Raw genomic sequence first — 22,177 nt, 5'->3', positions numbered from 1 at the left:
CTCTCAGATGCATTAGAAGACGCCTTCCACGTTCCACTACATCCCCTTACACTCAGATTTAGTCACTGAATGTACTTTATACTCACTTAAAAGCTGGAGGCCTTATTTTGCTAGACATATACTGTATACTAATAATTTATTCGCATAGAATAGACTTCCTCAAAACTTCCACTATGCACATCATTATCCTTCCGCGGGGAAACGTTTCAAGAGAGCGCCAAGCCTACAAGGCGGTGTGGTGAGGGGCGGGAATCGCGAGCACGGAAAAGCGAGAGAGAGGCGGAGCCTGCTTGTGTTTGTGTGTGCGTGTGTGTATCAGCGTGCGTGTGCGGGCGCCACGCTCGCTCGTTCCTCCTCCTCTAGACAAACCACCCCCACACCCCTCCGCCACACTGAGTCTGTTACTCACTGCCTTTCCTCACCTCATAGTCGAGAACAGAGGAACGGAATGGATACGGAAGGGAGCCAAAGCAGCCTGTCCTCGGTGGACAACTCCCCCCACGACCCTTGGTAAATCTCCGGCGCCGTCTCACCAGCGTCTTGGCCTTGCTTGCTTCCTCCCTATGTATGAGAGATAATAGTGGAGTTTGGTTTGTGTGGAGCCGACCGGAGCGCGGAGACAAAAGACAGGCAGGCATGCTTGTTCTGATGTGCTGTGCACTCCAATGTGGTCCGCTCAACCGTGTATCAGTGCCGCTCAACCGGACAAGACCCTATACCTATTCTCTTTTTTCTTTTGAGTGAGGAGATAACTATTGTAACAACTTTTTATTTCCATTTGGAGAGCACTTGATTACAGTATTTTCTCGTAAGCATTTTACTGGCCCGTGCCTTCACAACATGGCCGATTTTCCCACTCTACTTTATTTCAGTTATTGTGTATATAAATCTATGAATTGCAGTTTGGTTTTAGTGTCTGAGGTCTATTTTACGGTAATATGTTCTTACTCTCGCCTTTATCTCTCCCATTCAGCAAAATGTTCATCGGGGGTCTCAGTTGGCAGACAACACAAGGTGAGCTGTCCCGCGAGCGACTTTTCAAAGTCCCTGGATGCAAATAGAATGCTTTGATTTAGTCTAGTGTTATTACCCGTTGTATATACTATGTGTAGAACAATTCTTAACGTTGTTGAGTGGGCTATGTGAAGCTCTCGGAAGTTTGTAAAAAAAAAACTGTTCTTAGTTTATAGCCTATCCTGCAGAAATCAAAGCTTTCATTCAATTAGGATCAGTAGGCAGCGCAGGATTTGGACTGCAGATTTAAACAGCCGAGACGATATGGGATTAACATTGTAAATTAGGACTAGTATTTTAATGTTTAAAACTATTTAATGTTATTTGTGCGGTTGGTTACCATATGGAACACGTTTTTTTCTTTTGATATCTGATTGAAGCAGGTGAGAACGTCGTGCCTTTTGCAGCTTTGAGGGTGTTTTTGTTTGTGATATTGCGTTGTTTCGCTTATTACAGCATCATTGAGGCCATTCATTCAATAGGATACAGTGTTCTTCAAAAACAAATTGTTTGTAAACTGTGTTGCCTATTGGTTGATTTTAAAAGTATAGTCTATAGTCAAATCAGCTTATTTGTATACCCTACGTTATCACAATTGTGAAGTAACTATGGTTGTATCAACATATTATAACATGGGCTATCAACCCAGACAGCCATGAGTTGAATAGACTACCCTTATCCTACTTTCAATGAATGACGTTTCGACAAACAACGTGGTCTTGCTCAGTTGCGTTGTCTGTCGTCTTAAATACCCTATTATCGCCTACATTTAAATAATATTTCGTCTTTGTGACGCTTTCATATATATATATTTTTTTTTACAGAGGGTTTGAATGAATACTTCTGTAAATTCGGCGAGGTGAAGGAGTGTATGGTGATGCGAGATCCAGTTACGAAGAGATCAAGGTAAGGAGGCGTGCGCACCTCACAGTCCTATCATAGGCGCGCGCTCATTGGTTTATTTTCTTTATAGCCGGGGCGATAGGTTGTGTTTTGTTGTGTCAGCCTGTTATAATTCAAAGGCATTGTTTTTTCTTCAGGGGATTCGGGTTTGTCACATACATAGACCAAGCTGGTGTGGATAAAGTTTTGGCGCAAAACAGACATGAGCTGGATTCTAAAACAGTAAGTTTATTCTGGCATCCTTATATTTATTTAATCTGATTTTAGAACAGTACATTTATTATTAGGCCTACATGCATCTATGTATTTTATATGGATGACATAATATATACCATAATGTTGTATACCATGTAATGAAAAGGTAGGCCCTGGTAGAAAAGTTTGGGAGATACTATGGGAGCCTCCCCTACAACCAAATCCTGGTTTAGGGCAGCCAACAAGAAAGGTTCTTTCTTGCTGTTCATCGCCATGGTTACCTGGGGACTGAGACAGGGAGGAGGAGGCTTGAGCTCTCTCTCACACCAAAAAGAAAGTAGCGTTTTAGACAAAAACAATGTTAGGGCTGTGAAACATAAATTGGCTTGTGACTCACTGTGAGTTCGTAAAACTCTTCAATTACGTTTAACCAAAATCAGAGAACTGTTTAGATTAAGTTAAGCCTACAAAAACTTGAAGCGGTCTATTGTTGTCAACTAGGTCTTGAGTTCAGTCCTTTATATTATTTTTTATTTCGTTAACTAGGCAAGTCAGTTAAGAACAAATTCTTATTTACAATGAAGGCCTACCCCAGCCAAACCCTAACCCATACTACGCTGGGCCAATTGTGCGCCGCCCTATAACCCCTTGCCTGTGATAACTTCATAGAATTCTTTATAAAAGGAAAAATTCCATATAATTGGCTATGTCAGCATTTCCCAAACTAGGGCCTGCTACCCCATGTGGGGTTGCCTGATTTGAATATGGGGTTGCAAGAGAAACGCAGGCCCCTAGTTCATAGAACCACGGTTACTTCAGTAACCTCCGGTAACTGCAAGATTCCCATGTAATAAACAGCGGTTTCTGTTTTCTTCCTACAAATGTGTCTCTGTTTTGAACGGTTTAAGCTACAAAATATTATGACCCCATCACTGAAAGATAAGACTCTCAGAAACACGTACATGTCTTCTGTTTCCCTCTACAATGCCCACAAGCCACCACAGGACTCATTAGAACAGAGTGGACAAGACCAAGAAATAAATCGGACTGGGGGGAAATAACATCAATAATGATTATGTTCTTTTCATAGCCCCAATTAAACATTTAACATTGGCTGTTGATTACATCACCTTTTTACATGGTGGGGCCGCAATTTATTTTAAATATCAAAATGGGGTCGCGGGCCAAAACAGTTTGGGAACCCCTGGGCTATGTTGACTTCAGTGTTGTAGTACTCGAGACCGGTCTTGTCTTAGTCTGGTCTCGGTGTCCAATACATTTGTACTCTGCCTTGACTCGGTTTCGGACAGTGAGGACTTGCAATTTCTTCCAGAGACCAGTGGAGTACAAAGCTCATCATTATCAGCTTTCATTCAGTCAGCGCATAAAACTACTTTGCCAGGCCAAATATATACACTCCTTTCTTGAAACATTAATACCGTCTGTCTTTATATCTAGTATAGACATGTTTGCTCAGTGGTGGACCTATTGGACATTCAGTGTGTGGCAGGTTCATGATGCTGAAAGGACAGCAACGGTAATACCAGCGCACTCATGTAGGAGAGTGCACTTTTTGTAAAACACAAAGGGCCAGTGGCGTAGTGGAGTGTATACGCTGGTATACACCGTGTACCCACTTTTTTTAAATGGGCATTGCATATACTCACTTCTTATTCCCCACTGATGCTTATCAAAGTAGTATAGTGGAGGTATACAACTTATGAATGATGTAGTACAATATATAAATCATGCACAAAGTAGCCTACGCAATCACAAAGCACGTCAAATATATTCACCTGCGTGCTGCACACAGCCTAGTTTTAGTAGAATATCATCTGCAGGCAACAAGAGCGTGTAGTGCTCAACTGGCTTTGGCATGGAGCAGTTCACAGAATAATGACATCGGTAGTCGGTAGGGTAGGAAAGACGTTTCAACGTATGATATCTACCAGTAAATGCTCACTAAGGCAACAATGGGTATGCAAACCAGGTATTGAAAAAGGTTGGTCCGAAGTCTTGGTTAGTAGGCTATTTGTGATGCGCAATTCACTCATCATTCCCTGTTTGCATCAGGGGCGTAGGCATGGGTGGGCACAGGCCCACTCACTGGGGAGCCTGGCCCACCCAATAAGATTGAGCAAAAACAGAAAAATAATACATTATTATTACATAAATACTCCTCAATACGCCCCCCACCCCCCAAAAAATATATATCTGTATGTTTCCCAGATGTCGAAAAGGGTCTCCTGATGTGGTTTAAGCGTTGTTGTGTACTTGCACATCACATTTCTTTTGTTTTTCTGTTTTAAAAAAGTGTGATTTAGAGAGTGGAAATCTTTAAAATATATAGGAAAACCAAAAAAAAACATAGGATTTTTCACACAGACAGGCCGTTTGGGAAATTACTGGACTGGCCGATTGGGAAATGATTGGCAAAATTTGAGTATACCCACCTCTCCAGGCACCACTACACTAAATGCAACAATGTTACGCACATAAGTTATTTTCAAAGAAATGGCTAACAAGAGCAAGCGAGCTGCAATAAAAACACAGTTCCACTCACCAAATGATGATCAGTTGAAACTTAACTTCCTGTTGAAAATAATTCTTGAAAAGGGAGAAGCTAGCAAATTAGCAACAATATCCTCTTTGATAACACCTGTTGCAGTCGCTGCAAACTAGCCTACAACAGAAGATAGCTAGCTAGACAGTGGGAAAACTACTGCTCGCTATTGCACAGTGAACTGTTGGCCTTTGAGAAGGCAGAAGTTTCCATACATTTTTGGAAAACGGTCCCACCACAAGTCAAAATGTGATTGGTTGATTCCACTGTCACTCCAAAATGTTGCCCTAATACAGTTGAATGGCAGATGCCTTCTATCTAGCTTCAGATGGCCTAGCCAATGGCTGACTTAGCTAGCTAGATTTATCTCCCCAGACACTCCGGTCTTGGTCTTGAATCGGTCTAGCTTTAGGTGGTCTCGAACACAACACTGGTTTACTTGAATGGAAATGTCAGTTCTATTCATTCTAATTCTATGGAAATCACTGTAGTGTTTGAAGCCGACTGGTAATGCCACACACAGTAACGTAACCGTTGACGAAGCTTGTGTCTAAACACTTTGTTGTTGATGGCAAACACAAAGATTGATTGCTGCTAATATCAATATTTGAATGACTATACAAGGTGTGAATATGTGTCTGTGTGACTTTGTGTTGCATACAGCTTTGTCAGCAATGGATGTGTGGGTGTTTCTCCATCCTCCACCCCTCGATACATACTCTCACATGTGCACACACTACTATTACCACAAACACACACTGCCTGGCCCTGGAGGGTGAGAGAGAGGTTGGATAGAAGGCAGGTGTGGTTACATTAAGCAGGTCTGTTGCCCTGGGTGAAATCATTCACATCCACAGGGGACATTATGGTGACTACACAGCCTATTGGGACTTTTGTCTTCATGATCAATGCAGCATGTACTGCTGCCACCCAAAGGACAATAGCCACTATGTCATAAAGACATACAGTTGACGTCGGAAGTTTACATACACCGTAGCCAAATACATTTCAACTTAGTTTTTCACAATTCCTAACATTTAATCCTAGTAAAAATTCCCTGTCTTAGGTCAGTCAGGAACACCACTTTATTTTAAGAATGTGAAATGTCAGAATAATAGAGAGAATGATTTATTTCAGCTTTTATTTCTTTCATCACATTCCCAGTACGTCAGAAGTTTACATACACTCGATTAGTATTTGGTAGCATTGCCTTTAAATTGTTTAACTTGGGTCAAACGTTTCAGGTAGCCTTCCACAACCTTCCCACAATAAGTTTGGTGAATTTTGACCCATTCCTCCTGACAGAGCTGGTGTAACTGAGTCAGGTTTGTAGGCCTCCTTGCTCGCTCACGCTTTCACAAATGTTCTATAGGATGAGGTCGGGGCTTTGTGATGGCCACACCAATACCTTGACTATGTTGTCCGTAAGCCATTTTCCACAACTTTGGAAGTATGCTTTGGGTCATTGTCCATTTGGAAGACCCATTTGCGAGCAAGCTTTAACTTCCTGACTGATGTCTTGAGATGTTGCTTAAACATATCCACTTAATTTTCCTACCTCATGGTGCCATCTATTTTGTGAAGTGCACCCATCCCTCCTGCAGTAAAGCACCCCCACAACATGATGCTGCCACCCCAGTGCTTCACGGTTGGGATGGGGTTCTTCGGCTTGCAAGCCTCTCCTTTTTTCCTCCAAACGTAACGATGGTCATTATGGCCAAACAGTTCTATTTTTGTTTCATCAGACCAGAGGACATTTCTCCAAAAAGTACGATCTTTGTCCCCATGTGCAGTTGCAAACCGTAGTCTGGCTTTTTTATGGCTGTTTTGGAGCAGTGGCTTCTTCCTTGCTGAGCGGCCTTTCAGGTTATGTCGATATAGGACTCGTTTTACTGTGGATATAGATACGTTTGTACCTGTTTCCTCCAGCATCTTCACAGGGTCCTTTGCTGTTGTTCTGAGATTGATTTGCACTTTTCGCACCAAAGTACGTTCATCTCTAGGAGACCAAACGTGTCTCCTTCCTGAGCAGCATGACGGCTGTGTGGTCCCATGGTGTTTATACTTGCGTACTATTGTTTGTACAGATGAACGTGGTACCTTCAGGGCGTTTGGAAATTGCTCCCAAGGATGAACCAGACTTGTGGAGGTCTGCATTTTTTTTTCTGGGGTCTTGGCTGATTTCTTTTGATTTTCCCATGATGTCAAGCAAAGAGGCACTGAGTTTGAAGGTAGGCCTTGAAATACATCCACAGGTACACCTCCAATTGAGTCAAATGATGTCAATTAGCCTGTCAGAAGCTTCTATGACAACATTTTCTGGAATTTTCCAAGCTGTTTAAAGGCACAGTCAACTTAGTGCATGTAAACTTCTGACCCACTGGAATTGTGATACAGTGAATTATAAGTGAAATAATCTGTCTGTAAACAATTGTTGGAAAATTTACTTGTGTCATGCACAAAGTAGATGTCCGAACCGACTTGCCCAACTATAGTTTGTTAACAAGAAAATTGTGGAGTGGTTGAAAAACGAGTTTTAATGACTCCAACCTAAGTGTATGTAAACTTCCAACTTCAAATGTATTTACATTTTTGTCATTTAGCAGATGTTCTTATCCCAGAGCAACATACAGTAGTGAGTACATGCTTTGTTATACTGCCCCCCACATGGGAATTGAACCCACAACCCTGTCATTGGAAGCACCATGCTCTACCAACTGAGCCACACGGCAATAGGTTTTTGTTTTACAGGTCCTTAGTTACATAACTTTGACTAAACTAAAACGTTTTTTTTCAGTTACAATTCACCTCTTCAAGAAGGGTACCCCTTTATGATGTGATAATATGCCTATGATAATTTTTTTGCAAAGCAAATGCACTGGTGTTATAGCTACAGTCTATAGATTCTACAGTAATTACAGTAAAATTAGTGGGTTTTGTGTATACAGTAAGCACATTGTCATAACATGGTAGGGATAGAGTATGTTTGTGAAGTCCTTGAGTTGTATTCATACGACCACCACTCAAAATGAATCACCTGTTCAAGACAGATAAAAATACTATTACGTTAACTATCCTATAAATAGATCACACCATTTATATCTTGTTGTTTACTTGATCGAGGTGGTAATGTTTTTTGTGTAACCCTGTTGGTATTTTATAGCCTGGTTGCCGTCTCTGTTCAGCTATTACATTCCACTCCTTGTACATATCTTTGGCATATGACACAACGAGTCGATTGTTAGAGACAGGTACCCAGACTAGGTATTTTACACTTCAGAAATGGTTTGAAATCAGGAGCAGATGTGTGGGTTGGGTGTCATGGCGATATCTCTGTGGATCCTAGTGACCGTAGGCCTTGTATTGTCAGAAGTGTGTGTGCGTGTTTCTCAATCTGATCTTTGAATATCTGATGAGCTTGGTGACATTTGACGACCCCGGGCTCTACTGTGTCGATGTGTGTGTGTAAAAGTGTGATGGTCAATCATTGAGTTACCGTGTCTGGATGACGCAGCGCATAATGTTTGAGAATGAGAGGGGCGTCTGTGATGCTAATGCTAGGCCATAGGTAGGAGGAGGCCAAGCCTCTGAAATCACAGCAGGGTTTGGGACATATCACCCTGAAAGGAGAATGTTGTAGCCATGGTGAGGGTTGAACGGCAGGGACACCATTTTTGATTTATAACAATATTTTGGTGCAGCTCACCGTGTTACGTTTCGGTGTGCTGAAAATGTCTGGTGTGCTGATTTCACATACAGTACGTCAATGGATAAATTGTGTCTCTGTGTAATTGGAAAAAAAGGTACTCAATTTTGGTGTTCCCGTCTCACTTACTCTGTCTCTCTCAATTCAATTCAATTTGCTTTATTGGCATGATGTAACAATGTACATATTGCCAAAGCTTGCTTTGGATATTTACAATATGAGAATTGTAAATATAAGAATATAAGAATAAATAATAAGAATCAAAATTGTCAACGGTACAACAGTAACAACAATAACCAAGGGTCAAAATAACCATACATTGAACAATAACAATAAGCATACAGTAGAGGATATGTGGTTGATTGGTGTGTCAGATACTGTCCCTCATCTTATGGCAGGCAGCAATGTAGTGCGCTGCCAACCCACAGCTCTCTGCGTCCTCCCCCAACAGGACGGGTAGCCTACTCTCATCAGAGAGGTCTTTGAAACCTTGAATAAGGGTTTCAAATTTGGGGAAATGACACTCTCAAATTGTTTTATATTTTTGACATTTTGTCAGGGAATGCAACTCTGTCTCAGGTTCTGCTGTTGTGCAGTGGTTGCACAGCCTTTCCTTTACAGGGATCCAGGTTTTCCTGTGTCTACCCTTTTCAATGACAAGGCTCACTGAGCCTGTACTTTGTCAAGGTTTTTCTAAGGTTTTGATCAGTAGCCATGGTCAAAGAGTTAGCCACAGTGTACTGTCGATTTAGGGCCAGATAGCACTGCATTTTGCTTTGTGCTTGTGTTTCCCAATAAGCAATGTAGTTTTGTTTTGACTATGTTGTAATTTGGTTTATTCTGATTGATTGGATGTTCTGGTCCTGAGGCTTCAGTGTGTTAGTAGAACAGGTTTGTGAACTCAGCCTCAGGACCAGCTGAATGAGTGGACTCTTTTCTTTGCTCGGCTCTTGGCATTGCAGAGCTTGGTAATGATATGAGAGGGGGTCACTGTATTTTAGATGTTTCCAAAACTTAATTGCTCTTTTTTGAGTTTTTATTATTAGTGGATATTGGCCTAAATCTGCCCTGCATGCATTGTTTGTAGTTTTCTTCTGGACATGTAGGAGAATCTTACAGAACTCTGCATGCATGATTTCAATGGGATGTTTGTCCCATTTGATGAAATCTTGTTTTGCAAGTGGACACCACACCTCACTGCCATAATGTGCAATTGGTTCAATGACACATTCAATTAGTTTTAGCCAAATTTTAATAGGTATTTCAATTTGAATTTGTTTTTTAATGGCGTAGAATGCCCTGGATGCTTTCTCTCTCAGTTCATTCACTGCCTCATAAAGGTGTCCAGTTGAGATTATTTTTAAACCTAAGTAATTGTAGTGTGTGCAGTACTCTATATTTTGTACCAATTGAGGACTTTGGTCTAATTCCCTGAGATCTGTATCTTCTCTGGAAAATCATTATTTTTGGGGTTTACTGCCAGGGCCTAGGTCTGGCAGTACTACTCTAGCAGTAGTACTGATTAAACATTTAACATTTAAACATTGATTTAATTATGTCATATGTTTTACCGTCTACACCACTTTCAATAACTTTGTAGAACAGTCCTGTATGACAAATAGAATCAAATGCTTTTTGGACGTAGATATAGCGAGCATATATTTTGGTATTATTTTCGTGGACATGTTTATCTATCAGGGTGTGTAGAGTGTAAATATGATCAGTCGTGCGATGTTTTGCTATAAATCCAATTTGGCTTTTACTCAAGACATTGTGCTTATTTAGCAAGTTTAGAACTCTTACATTTATAATACTACAGAAAACCTTCCCCAGGTTACTGTTCACACAAATGCCTCTGTAATTGTTAGGGTCAAATTGTCTCCGTTCTTAAAGATTGGGGTTATGAGTACTTGATTCCAGATGTCAGGGAAGTAACCTACACTCAGAATCAAATTAAACCGTTTTAATATAGCCAATTGACATTTTGCACTAGTGAGTTTGAGCATCTCATTTAGGATGCCATCAGGTCCACATGCTTTTTTAAATTTGAGGGCCTGAAGTTTCTTATAGAGCTCCTGGTCAGTAATTGGGGAGTCCAATGGATTTTGATTGTCCTTTATAGCTTTTTCTAAACCATTCAACTTCTCGTGAATTTGGCATTGTTCTGCGTTTGTGTCAATTTGAACGGTGTTGTAGAGTGTTTTAAAATGGCTTGTCCATATGTCACCATTTTGTATCGCTAATTCCTCTTGTTTCGATTTTTAAGTTTTTTCCAATTTTGCCAGAGGATGTTTGTGTTTATGGACTCATCAATTAGTGTCAGCTGCTTGCTGTTGTACTGTGCTTTTTTGGTTCTGAGTGTACGTTTATAGAGTTTTAACGTCTCACAGTAACGAAGGCATAATTCACCATTATTTGGGTCTCAGTGCTTTTGGTTGGATAGTGTTCTAAGTTTTTTTCTCATAATTTTACAATCTACATCAAACATTTCTCTCTCTCGTGCTTTCTCTCTCTATCTGACTCGTCCATATTTTTCAACTTCTCAATGCCCCTCACCTTCTCTCTGCCTATCTAATCACCTATTTCAACCTGTCCTCTTTTTGTACCATCTCTTCTACTTTCCTTGTGCACTTTTACCTCTCGAACACCCCCCCCCCCTCTCCCTCCAAACCGTTTTTCCCTCTCTCCCTTGTGGATGGCTATTGTTTGACCAGCATGAGATGAGAAGGAGAGTGAAATTCCTTTCTGGAATTAGGAAGAATGTTCCATGCTTTGAGTGTCTTTTTCTATGCTAACCCCATGGAGGGTGAGAAAGTAACAGAGAGAAAGTGAGTGAAAGGCCAAGGTGAATGAGAGGGGTTGGGTAGTAGGAATGGGGGCAAGTTTAAGCACTTTGAAAAGCAGTGACAATACGCTTGACACTATAAAATCAAAGAGGTGGGGACAAATAGAAGAGATGTGATGTATTTTTGCCAACTACGTGATTAGGAAAGTCTGTGTTACTAATTGTAATATTCAGATAAAAAACATAGCACAGTCTAATCATATAAAGGAAAGGGAAAGGCGGATACCTACACCTTACAAACATGGTTATGTGCTTTAAAAAAAGAAGCCACCTGTATGTACCATGTCAGGTATAGAGTTGAAATTGATTCAATTTTGAGTTTGCATTCCACCCATGAGGCCAAAGAGGGCGCTTTTGGTCACTGACTGCAGGAAAGGGCTACATCATGCAGAGATGTCATGGGTAGTTTTGCATGAAAATTTGAGTTATTCGCCCATATCTCAAGTTAGGCCTCGGCCCTCAGAAGCCAACATCTAGACGACTATCATGTTGTTATTGACAATGACACTATTGACCAATTGAATACGTTTTTATGAGCGATGCATATTGTTGATGTTTTGACATGAAGACAGAGTTCTACTTGTTTGGCTGCTTCAGAGGACTTCGACACAGGGCAGTAGTGTGATGTAGTGCATAGAAAAGAGGACCTGTGTTTTTTCCTGGTCTGCAGTAGGACTATCCAGGGTCGTTTTTTATTAGTGCACCTAATGGGAAAACATTTTGTACCGGAAAATGGAAATTAGTCTTTCTTATTGGACTAGTCTGGGTAGTCCTGTCATTTTTCTTCCAGTTGATGCCTAATGAACACGACCCTGGTCCCATTTTGACTATGCAAAACAAATATAGTCTATTACTAATAGACTTTAGCACATCAAATCGTCGTCACTAGTACAAAGTAAGTTTGGATTGCATGGATTTCCAAAGCACGTAGTCAAATTCCAAGCCCACACAATTTTTTGTTGATGTTCTAGCACAACACAGCTAAGTAAACCAATCAGTTTATTAGGTATGTTAATCCTGCTGCGTTAAATATACCTCATGAAGAGTGTGAGAAGGAGAAATGACTTTGGTTACACTTTAATATCATATTTGAAGGTCTGGTTAAGGGCTTGTAAGTAAGTATTTCACAGTAAGGTCTGCCTACACTTGTTGTATTCGGTGCATGTGACAAATAAAGTTTGATTTGATTTGGTCATAAACTGCCCATAAACGTTACTATTACATGTAGTTTACCATTGCATTAGATTAATACACAATTATGTTGATTATCATTTAGGCAGATTACTGGCCCGATTACTAACAATGCTTTATACATACATGTATTTACTGATTCTATGTAACGTAGTCATATTCTTCCTCCTCGGACGAGGAGAGGCGAGACGGATCGGACCAATACGCAGAGTGGTTAGTGTTCATGATGGTTTATTATAACGAAACTTGAACACGGAATTACAAAAACAAATAAACGAAGTGCAGAAACCTATACAGTACCGTGTGTGTAACGGCTGTCGTAGTCGTTCTCCTCCTCAGACGAGGAGGAGCATGGATCGGACCAAGATGCGGATTGGTAAGAGTTCATTATTTAATGGAAAAACAACAAACACTACAAAATACAAAAACCAACAAACGTGACTATCCCGAAACAGTCCTGTGTGGCCCAAACACTGACACAGGAACAAACACCCACAAAACACAGGTGAAACCCAGGCTGCCTAAGTATGATTCTCAATCAGGGACAACGATTGACAGCTGTCTCTGATTGAGAATCATACCAGGCCGAACACAAAATCCCAACACAGAAAATCAAACCTAGACCAACCCACCCAACTCACGCCCTGACCAACTAAAACAAATACAAAACAAAGGAAAACAGGTCAGGAACGTGACAGTGTGGTGAAAACACAAACACGGAAACAAACACCCACAAAACACACGTGAAACCCAGTCTGCCTAAGTATGATTCTCAAGCAGGGACAACGATTGACAGCTGCCTCTGATTGAGAATCATACCAGGCCGAACACAAAAATCCCAACATAGAAAATCAACCATAGACAAACCCACCCAACTCACGACCTGACCAACTAAAATAAATACAAGACAAAGGAAAACAGGTCAGGAACGTGACATTCTAATACATACATGAATGGACAGTCTACTGATGTTAGTAATTCTAGAGCAGTTTAGTGATGACCGCTGCTCCCGAGTGACGCAGCAGTCTAAGGCACTGCATCTCAGTGCTAGAGGTGTCACTACAGACACCCTGGTTCGGATCCAGGCTGTATCACAACCGGCCGTGATTGCGAGTCCCATAAGGTGGCGCACAATTGGCCCAGTGTTGTCCGGGTTTGGCCGGTGTAGGCCGTCATTGTAAATAAGAATTTGTTCTTAACTGACTTGCCAAGTTCAATTTTAAAAAATGCCACAGGCCTGGTTAAAGTTAGCTAGCAATGCTGAGATGCCTCACCAAGAAAAGGCTATTAAATGTTTTTGTCACAAGGGTATACAGTAATCCCTCGTTTATCGCGGGGGTTACGTTCCGAAAATGACCCGCGATAAGTGAAATCCGCGAAATAGAAAACTTCTTTTTTTTTTTACAATTAGCAACTATTACATGTATACAAATACAGTGACTCACGTGTAGGCCGTTTCACTGCTCTTCAGACTGGGCCGCTGCATCCTGACTGCGCTCTGCAGTGTTCTCTTCTTCTGAAGCCCGCGGTGCAGGTGTGTTTGTTCGGGAGAAGAGCATAGTGATAGGCAGCTGTTGTCGCTCTTTTTTCTTCTTTGCAAAAAGATCCTTGTACACCGACATGCCACCATCGATTACGTTGGAGAACTGTAATGAACGGCTCATCAAAGGGTCCCATTCCTCAGCTACTCGCTTAAGTTCAGTGGCCATTCGCACCATGGTTGCTAAGCGACCAAGCGTTAGTCCTTCCTTCCTTCCTGGCCAACTTAATGTAAATTTGCCAAGCTGTTTTATGTACGTACACATAACTGCACGAGACGACAAAATGATAGCACAATTCGTAGCATGTTTTGATACAAGAAGCGGGAGTGAGTTTTTAGCGAATCAGAATGCAGAGCACAATGCACCAAAAAAAAATAAAAAATGCATTATGAAAATCCGCGAAATAGCGAATCCGCGATAAGTGAACCGCGAAGTGGCGAGGGATCACTGTAACTCATTACCGGACTCAGAGCAAGCAAAGAGATTTAGCATGATGACAAAATCTGCTACGCTTGCAAATCTGATCATTGAATTTGGCTGTGTGTCTGTTTACTGATGGGTGATTGGTCTCCATATGGGGTGAGACCTAAAAATTCTAAATATGGGGTGAGAACTAGGTTAGCATTAACATTAGCTGTTAGCAATGTCGCAGGTCATGGCTCTGTGGAGATTAGCTCTCTGGTGGTGACGGGCAGAGGAGACGAGAAGGGGATGGAGGAGAAGATGGAAAGGAAGAGAGAGACAAGGAGGCCCTGGTCTGTAATTAGTATGGATCTGAAAGGAACCTAATCGGATTGAAGGAAACAAAGTGGTTCTTCTGAAGTATAGCATCATCCCTGAGTGTGTATCTTCCCTCCTGAAGGAATTGATCAAGTCACACACACACACACACACACACACACACAGGTTGTCCTAGCTGGGTCTTAGGGGTAGGGTGACTTCTTCCCTAACTAATTACTCTGCCATTGTTCAGCTGTGCAGATTGACTCAACTAGCCCAGACCCAAATCCAATTGCTGTCCACCGAGTGGTACAATAGCCTAGCCACCTTCCAAACGTCTTGTTATGGCTGTTTCTAAACAGATTTTATAATGTCTTGAATTATGAGATGATAGGATAGCACATTTTCGTTAACTATTTGTGTGTGTTTTCCTCGCAAACATTTTGTGAATGAGAGTGTTAGAAAAAGCAGTGATTTGGTGGAGCATATTGTGTGGGTGTGCGTGTTTTAGGTGTTTAACCGCACAATGAGTGTGTGGGGTGTCCCCTGTTCCTCTGTGGGCCCATCCCCTGTTCCTCTGTGGGCCCATCTGTTTTTTCCTCCCTTTGTCCTGTTAATTAATGAAATCAGAAGGGCTGCCTTCTGGGCCAGGACTCCCTGCACACAAACTGGGGAGATTTTGTTTTGAATGGCCACGCTTTCTCTTTCCCCTTTTCTCACATCTTTTCATCTCTTCCTCGATCTAGGCCTATCTCCCTTTCTCTTTCCTTCCTTTTCACCCTCCCCTTCGGTTTACATTTACATTTTAGTTTAGCAGACACTCTTATCCAGAGCGACTTACAAGAGCAATTAGGGTAAAGTGCCTTGCTCAAGGGCACAGATTTTTCACCTAGTCGGCTCGGGGATTTGAACCTGCGACGTTTCGGTTTCTTGCCCAAAGCTCTTAAAGGGATACTTAAAGCAATACGGACATTTATCTACATCCACAGAGTCTGATGAACTTGGGGATAACTTTTGTCTCCGTGTGTAGTTTGAAGGAAGTTGCTAACTAGCGTTAGCGCAATAACTGGAAGTCATACCCATAGACTTACAATCATTGCGCTAACGCTAGTTAGCATTGGCTCGCCGAACTACCTCTAACTTCTTTCAAGACATAAAAATTGTATCTACGAGTTCATCTGTCGATAACAGGCCTCATTGCCAACATCCCAAAGTATCCCTTAACCACTAGGCTACCAATAGACTACCTGCCACCCTAGTTTTGACTGTTTATTCAGTTCATTCTTGCTTTCATTCTATCTCTTCCCCATCCCGATCCGAAAAGAAAAAAAAACATAAGGTGAAAATAACAGTAGTGCTGTGAGAGTATAATGTGAATGTTGTAAGACTACAACTTTTTATGTTGTTCTCTGCCTTCGCGACATGTGTTAGCAACCGGGTGCTAATGATGATTTGTAATGCCTTCACTTTGTTTGTTTGTTTCAGTTTTAAACATATCTGGATAGGTTTGGCAGTTTGAAGTGACTATCGGATGTAGTCTAGTCTTAAAGGGACTAGACTCCTATCATGCTAGCAGATAGACTTCCAGTCATTCCTTCATACTGGACACAGAGACAATGAAATGGGTATCCATAAATTAATCTAACTCTGGGGAAGTAGATAAAGGGCCTCGTTGCCATAGTCTCAAAGTATTCATTATTTATTACTTTATTTCTTAATTTTTGGGGTATTTTCCTTAAAAATGCATTGTTGGTTAAGGGCTGTGAGTAAGCATTTCATTGTAAGGTCTACACCTGTTGTATTTGGCACATATGACAAATAAAATTTGATTTGATTTGTAATCCTTTAACATAAAGCACTCAACCAATAGGCTCTGGCTTGATGGGATCCTTCTCTGCTCTCTAGTATCCACCTGGGATGTATGTCACAAATCAAGAAGTTGGCCGGCTAACATTTTTAAGCTCAGTTATAACTTTATTACTATCATTCTCTGCTTTATAACGTAGAATATGTTATTATGTCAGTTATACCATTGCCATTTTAAGTTGTTATTTGCGATCAAGGACATGTTTCTGAATATTTATGGATGTTAGTTGGGAAATTGCTCCTGGTTTGTGGAATAGACCGATTTGGGCTAAACTAAAATAGTTTCCTATAGTTTCCCATGTAGGCCCACATTCACTGTACTATCGATACCTATATATACCTGCTTTCTGCTTCATTCTAGGTGCTGTAGATCTGTACCCTGTCATGTCTTTATAATGTAATGATACGAAACAGCATGGCAAGATGTGGCCTATGTAGCTTATAGCACAACTCTAGTAGTCGATACTTTAGGTCCAATACTTAGTTAGGGGTGTCGGTCCTTTCGTCTTTGTTGCGTTTTTCTATCTTTATGACAAACATGCTTTGTTTTACTGATTCATGAGCACTAGAGGGAACATGAACATGCTTGATAGGAATGTTTTGAAATATAATGGCACTAAACTATTGGGAAGATCAGGCTCTTGTTTGACCCCCAAAATTATTGTTTGTATCATGGTGTGATCACTCTGCCACAAGGGCCAATTCAGTCAAGTGTCATTAGGCATATGTATCGAGCGACAAGTGTGAGATCATCAGTAGAATTCATGGTTTCTTCCTGGCATACGGAGTAAATGAGAAGCACAATTTGAAAAGTTCCAGATGCTCAACACTCGACAAGAGCTGTTGTGCCACACCTGCCAACGTAGTCATGCTATGTAGTCCCCTTCCGTCGTCAACAGTACCCTCTGTCACTCTGAAGGCAGCCAGAGATGACAGTCCTCCCCTCCTCTCCATCCTACACCATGGGGTGAGGAGGAGCCCTCTGTCTCACTCAAACATCAGCCATTAATGTGTCATTTAGCAGATGCTTTTATCCAGAGTGACTTAAAGTAGAGTGAGTACATACACTGAGTGTACAAAACATTAAGAACACCTTCCTAATATTGAGTTGCACCCCTTTTGGCCCCAGAACAGTCTCAATTCGTCGGGCATGGACGCTACACGGTGTCGAAAGCGTTCCACAAGGAATGCTGGCCCATGTTGACTCCCAATGCTTCCCACAGTTATGTCAAGTTGGCTGGATGTCCTTTGAGTGGACGACCATTAATGATACACACAGGTAACTGTTGAGCGTGAGAAACCCAGCAGAGTTGCAGTTCTTGACACACTCAAACCGTTGCACCTAGCATCTACTACCATACCCTGTTCAAAAGCACTTTCCTAATGTTTTGTACAGTCAGTGTAGATTTTAGTAGTATGTAACCCCAGCATGAATGGAACCCATAACCCTGCCATTCCTAGACCAATGCTCATACCAACAGAGCCTCACACGACCGCGGCCCCTGATTTGACTTGAAAACCTGAGCCTTTATGCAAATCCTCCACGGCATACAATGCTCTGATTTGCACAGAAGCTTTTTTCTCGGTTCAAACAGTGTTTTCCACAAGTACTCACTGTCAACATGAGTCTATTCATTGATATACTGTGTGAATTTAAAGTGTTGTTTTGCTATTGTAGAGTATTATACTGTGGTATGCTAGCCTGGTCCTAGATCTGTTCTTGCTGTCTTGCCAACTCATATGGCGTGACCATAGGAGTTTGCCAGACAGAACAAGCAGATCTGGGACCAGGCTGGTGGTATGCAGTCTGCCACTACATTGGATAAAGTCATATAATTCCAGTGTATCACAGGTTGGGGATTGTCATAGAAATGGAATGTAATACCTTTCAAATACCAGAAAAGCTTTGTATCATAACGTTTGTATCATTCAAGTTTGTGGACCATTGTCTTGAACTTTGAGTCACCATTACCAGTATGGTCTCTAAATGTTTTTCTCCATCTGTTTCTAACACATCGTCTCTCCCTTGCTCTCTCTATCGCCCTCTCTTTCCAGATTGATCCCAAGGTGGCGTTTCCTCGTAGAGCCCAGCCCAAGGTGAGTTCTCATCCCTGACAGGGTTAACTCCTAGACGCCAAGGTGACGTCACAGCCGCCATGTACCATCAGGGGAGGCCTGCCTAACGCACCAGATTATGTTCCTATATTACGTTCACATGATGAAGGGGCAGCAATCCTCCGTCCTCCCTTACCCCCAACCTCATCCGACCTGTATATGACCCCGATACATAAGAAACGGGGTGGCTCTACCAGCCTAAAGACTCATGCACACATACACACTCATACACACAGTCACACACTGGGTCAAATGAATTGTGTTATTACTGTACTATGCTTTTCCGAGTGCCTGGCAACCCCCGCCCTAGATATTTTTTTACTGCTTAACATCTTAGAGCTTTATTATCTGAAACATCTACCTTTTCAATTTGCTGTGTGTTAATGATTGTGTGTCCTCTTCCCCTGTGTTGTCAGCTGGTGACCAGGACAAAGAAGATATTTGTGGGAGGTCTCTCTGTGAACACAACCATCGAAGACGTCAAGCAGTACTTTGACCAGTTTGGAAAGGTAAATGTGACACACTGTCTTAAGGCACGTTTGTTGACATGATCAGCGATCGGGAACTGGCGGGCCGCATGCAGACAGGCCACCATTTGAAGGCCCTCAGATAAAATGTTGATTTTTTGGGGAACTCAACTTACTGTTGTGAGGTAGAATAGTAGACCAAGGTGCAATTTCGAAATGTGTTTGTCCATCAATGGGTTTTCTCTTGTTATGTCAGTCCCTGATAGTCACTCAATTAACCCATGTCAGCTAAAGTTTTTTAGATTGGCCAGCTATTTAAACTTGTAGTAATCAAGGTCAAATTAGAGCCCGGCAGGCCCTCATTGATTTTGTTAGTCAGTGTCATTCAAATATCATATTAAAAACTGAAAACACTTCTTTCCACCCTATGGCAAAATGTTTAGAATGGCAGGAAATTAGCTGTACAACATTTTTTGGTGGTCCCCACCCCATCAGTTGCCCATCCCTGTACTACATGTATATATTGAATCAGTAGTAGTTCTCCAGTTCTCCCCCCATCACTCTATATCTCATGTTTTCTCAGTCTATTTGTCTCCCTGTTTCTCTATTTTCTCTCTCTTTTTCTCTTATTCCACATTTGGGTTAGAGACAGGGTAAGCGTGGCTAATTTCAGAGAACAGTTGAAAGGGAGGAAGGAGACGAGGGAGAGAGGGATCTCAAAAGAGGAAACACAACAACATTATGTTTGATATTTACTGTCAAAAGGCATTCTGATAGATATTAGCACTTCTGTCTTCCATTTTTCTCCCGTTACTGTTGTTTGAGTTGCTTCGGCTGTTCAATTTTTCTTCAAGCCAGTTAAGCCTATTTGAATGAGATGCAGTGAAAGGCAAACTCATGCTGGGATGACAGAGGAGTGGATAGAGAGAGAGAAAGAGGGAAGGGGGAGAAAGAGGGGCACCCCCTGGAGAGAGGTTGGGGTACTCAGAAGGGAAGTGTTTTCAAGCTGCAGGAGAGAAGAGGAACACAGACATGTATGAGAATACCCAACTCTCACTCAAATGTATGCGAAGTTCCAAATAGGCTGAAGAACAAGTGTCATAAAGGGATGACAAGTGGAACAGATGTAAAGAAAGTTGACAAACAGTCTTGAATCAGTGGGAAGGAAGAGGTGGAGAGGTGTTAGGGAGAGAACGAGTGGAGAGGTGTTAGGGAGAGAACGAGTGGAGAGGTGTTAGGGAGAGAACGAGTAAAGAGGTGTTAGGGAGAGAACGAGTAAAGAGGTGTTAGGGAGAGAACGAGTGAAGAGGTGGAGAGGTGTTAGGGAGAGAACGAGTGAAGAGGTGGAGAGGTGTTAGGGAGAGAACGAGTGGAGAGGTGTTAGGGAGAGAACGAGTGGAGAGGTGTTAGGGAGAGAACGAGTGAAGAGGTGTTAGGGAGAGAACGAGTGGAGAGGTGTTAGGGAGAGAACGAGTGGAGAGGTGTTAGGGAGAGAACGAGTAAAGAGGTGTTAGGGAGAGAACGAGTGAAGAGGTGGAGAGGTGTTAGGGAGAGAACGAGTGAAGAGGTGTTAGGGGGAGAACGAGTGAAGAGGTAGGGAGGTGTTAGGGAGAGAACGAGTGAAGAGGTAGGGAGGTGTTAGGGAGAGAACGAGTGAAGAGGTGGAGAGGTGTTAGGGGGAGAACGAGTGAAGAGGTAGGAAGGTGTTAGGGGGAGAACGAGTGAAGAGGTAGGGAGGTGTTAGGGAGAGAACGAGTGAAGAGAGGGGAGAACGAGTGAAGAGGTGGATAGGTGTTAGGGGGAGAACGAGTGAAGAGGTAGGGAGGTGTTAGGGAGAGAACGAGTGAAGAGGTAGGGAGGTGTTAGGGAGAGAACGAGTGAAGAGGTGGGAGGTGTTAGGGGGAGAACGAGTGAAGGGGTGGAGAGGTGTTAGGGGGAGAATGAGTGAAGAGGTAGGGATGTGTTAGGGAGAGAATGAGTGAAGAGGTGTGAGGTGTTAGGGGGAGAACGAGTGAAGAGGTGGAGAGGTGTTAGGGGGAGAACGAGTGAAGAGGTTTGAGCGAGAGAGAGAGGTGTAGTTAGGGAGGGAGGACAGTGGGGAGGAGGAGGAGAAGGGTCTCTAATTCTGAACTAATCTAGTGGCAAGAGCAGCTGTTGCATGAGACCCCCCCCCCCACACACACACACACTATCATAAACACACACACACACACACCCCATCCCAAAACGCACTCTTACCCCCTGCACCTGTCTCAGTCTGTTGCCTTGGTGACCTGCTTTAGCCAATGTCCCTTGGTAATTTAGCAGTATGTCTGTGTGTGAGGCTTATGTCTCACACTCACCAACTTAAAAGAGTGTGTCCTGACTGTTTTGAGTGGACAGAAAACCTTCTAGAAAGACAGAATCACCATCCCCTTAGAAGGGGCTTAATGATGTCACTGAGGCGGGAGAGAGAGCAATAAACTAAAGGATGGAAGAGACTGAGAGAAAGAGGGTAGAGGAAAAGGAGTTCTGGTGGAGGATCCTGTCTCTACATAGGGGATGCTTGGGCCAAATAAAATCTTTGCAGATTTCCACATTGCGCTTCCAGCATTTGATTTGTACAGCAGCGTGTTTTGGAGGGAGTTTGTCACTTGATTTAAGAATGGACAGTCTCGTCAAATCTGGCACTCTCAACAGAACTGTTAATTTCTTACCATTGTTGTCTGTGCACTTCCAAATTAGGTCAATGTCAGTCTAGTGCAAAACATAAGCCCCTTTTTCTTTGATGTGATTGACCAACCGGATGTAACTGTACACGGGTTGCTCAACCGAGCCGATCCCAGCGCTCACGGGCGACCATGTTTATCTGGGAAGCAGGTCAGAATCCCACAGAGACGCATCTCATTTTACACCCCTGCCTTGCCTGGCCAGAAGTCCGCTGTGTTCCCCGGCACACTGTCCTGGCGTTCCCACTATCCCATTCCCAGACCTGTCCTCCCAAACAGTACTGGGAAACCATCGGATAGCACTCTACCTCAAAGTACAGTGCAATAATACCACAGCACCAGC

General features: G+C 42.4%; 1 protein-coding gene across 3 annotated transcripts in view; it reads left to right on the top strand.

Moving 5' to 3' along the window:
* The first annotated feature begins 362 nt into the window (after nt 1-362).
* The window catches only part of LOC139535978 (RNA-binding protein Musashi homolog 1-like), a 39,039-nt gene continuing 17,224 nt past the window's right edge, over nt 363-22,177 (top strand). For 2 of the 3 annotated variants that reach the window (XM_071336011.1, XM_071336010.1), the window contains exons 1-6: nt 363-510; nt 974-1,014; nt 1,839-1,920; nt 2,055-2,139; nt 18,600-18,641; nt 19,076-19,168. In XM_071336011.1, coding sequence (XP_071192112.1) covers nt 449-510; nt 974-1,014; nt 1,839-1,920; nt 2,055-2,139; nt 18,600-18,641; nt 19,076-19,168 — 405 coding nt within the window. In that variant the 5' untranslated portion in view covers nt 363-448. Of the gene's footprint in view, nt 511-543; nt 809-973; nt 1,015-1,838; nt 1,921-2,054; nt 2,140-18,599; nt 18,642-19,075; nt 19,169-22,177 lie in introns of those variants that run through there. The other variant, XM_071336012.1, reaches the window with a different exon arrangement.

This window comes from Salvelinus alpinus, chromosome 12, assembly GCF_045679555.1.
Source record: "Salvelinus alpinus chromosome 12, SLU_Salpinus.1, whole genome shotgun sequence".
Taxonomy (NCBI): domain Eukaryota; kingdom Metazoa; phylum Chordata; class Actinopteri; order Salmoniformes; family Salmonidae; genus Salvelinus; species Salvelinus alpinus.
The sequence above is the reverse complement of the archived record's forward strand: the minus strand, read 5'-3'. Positions and strand labels throughout refer to the sequence as shown.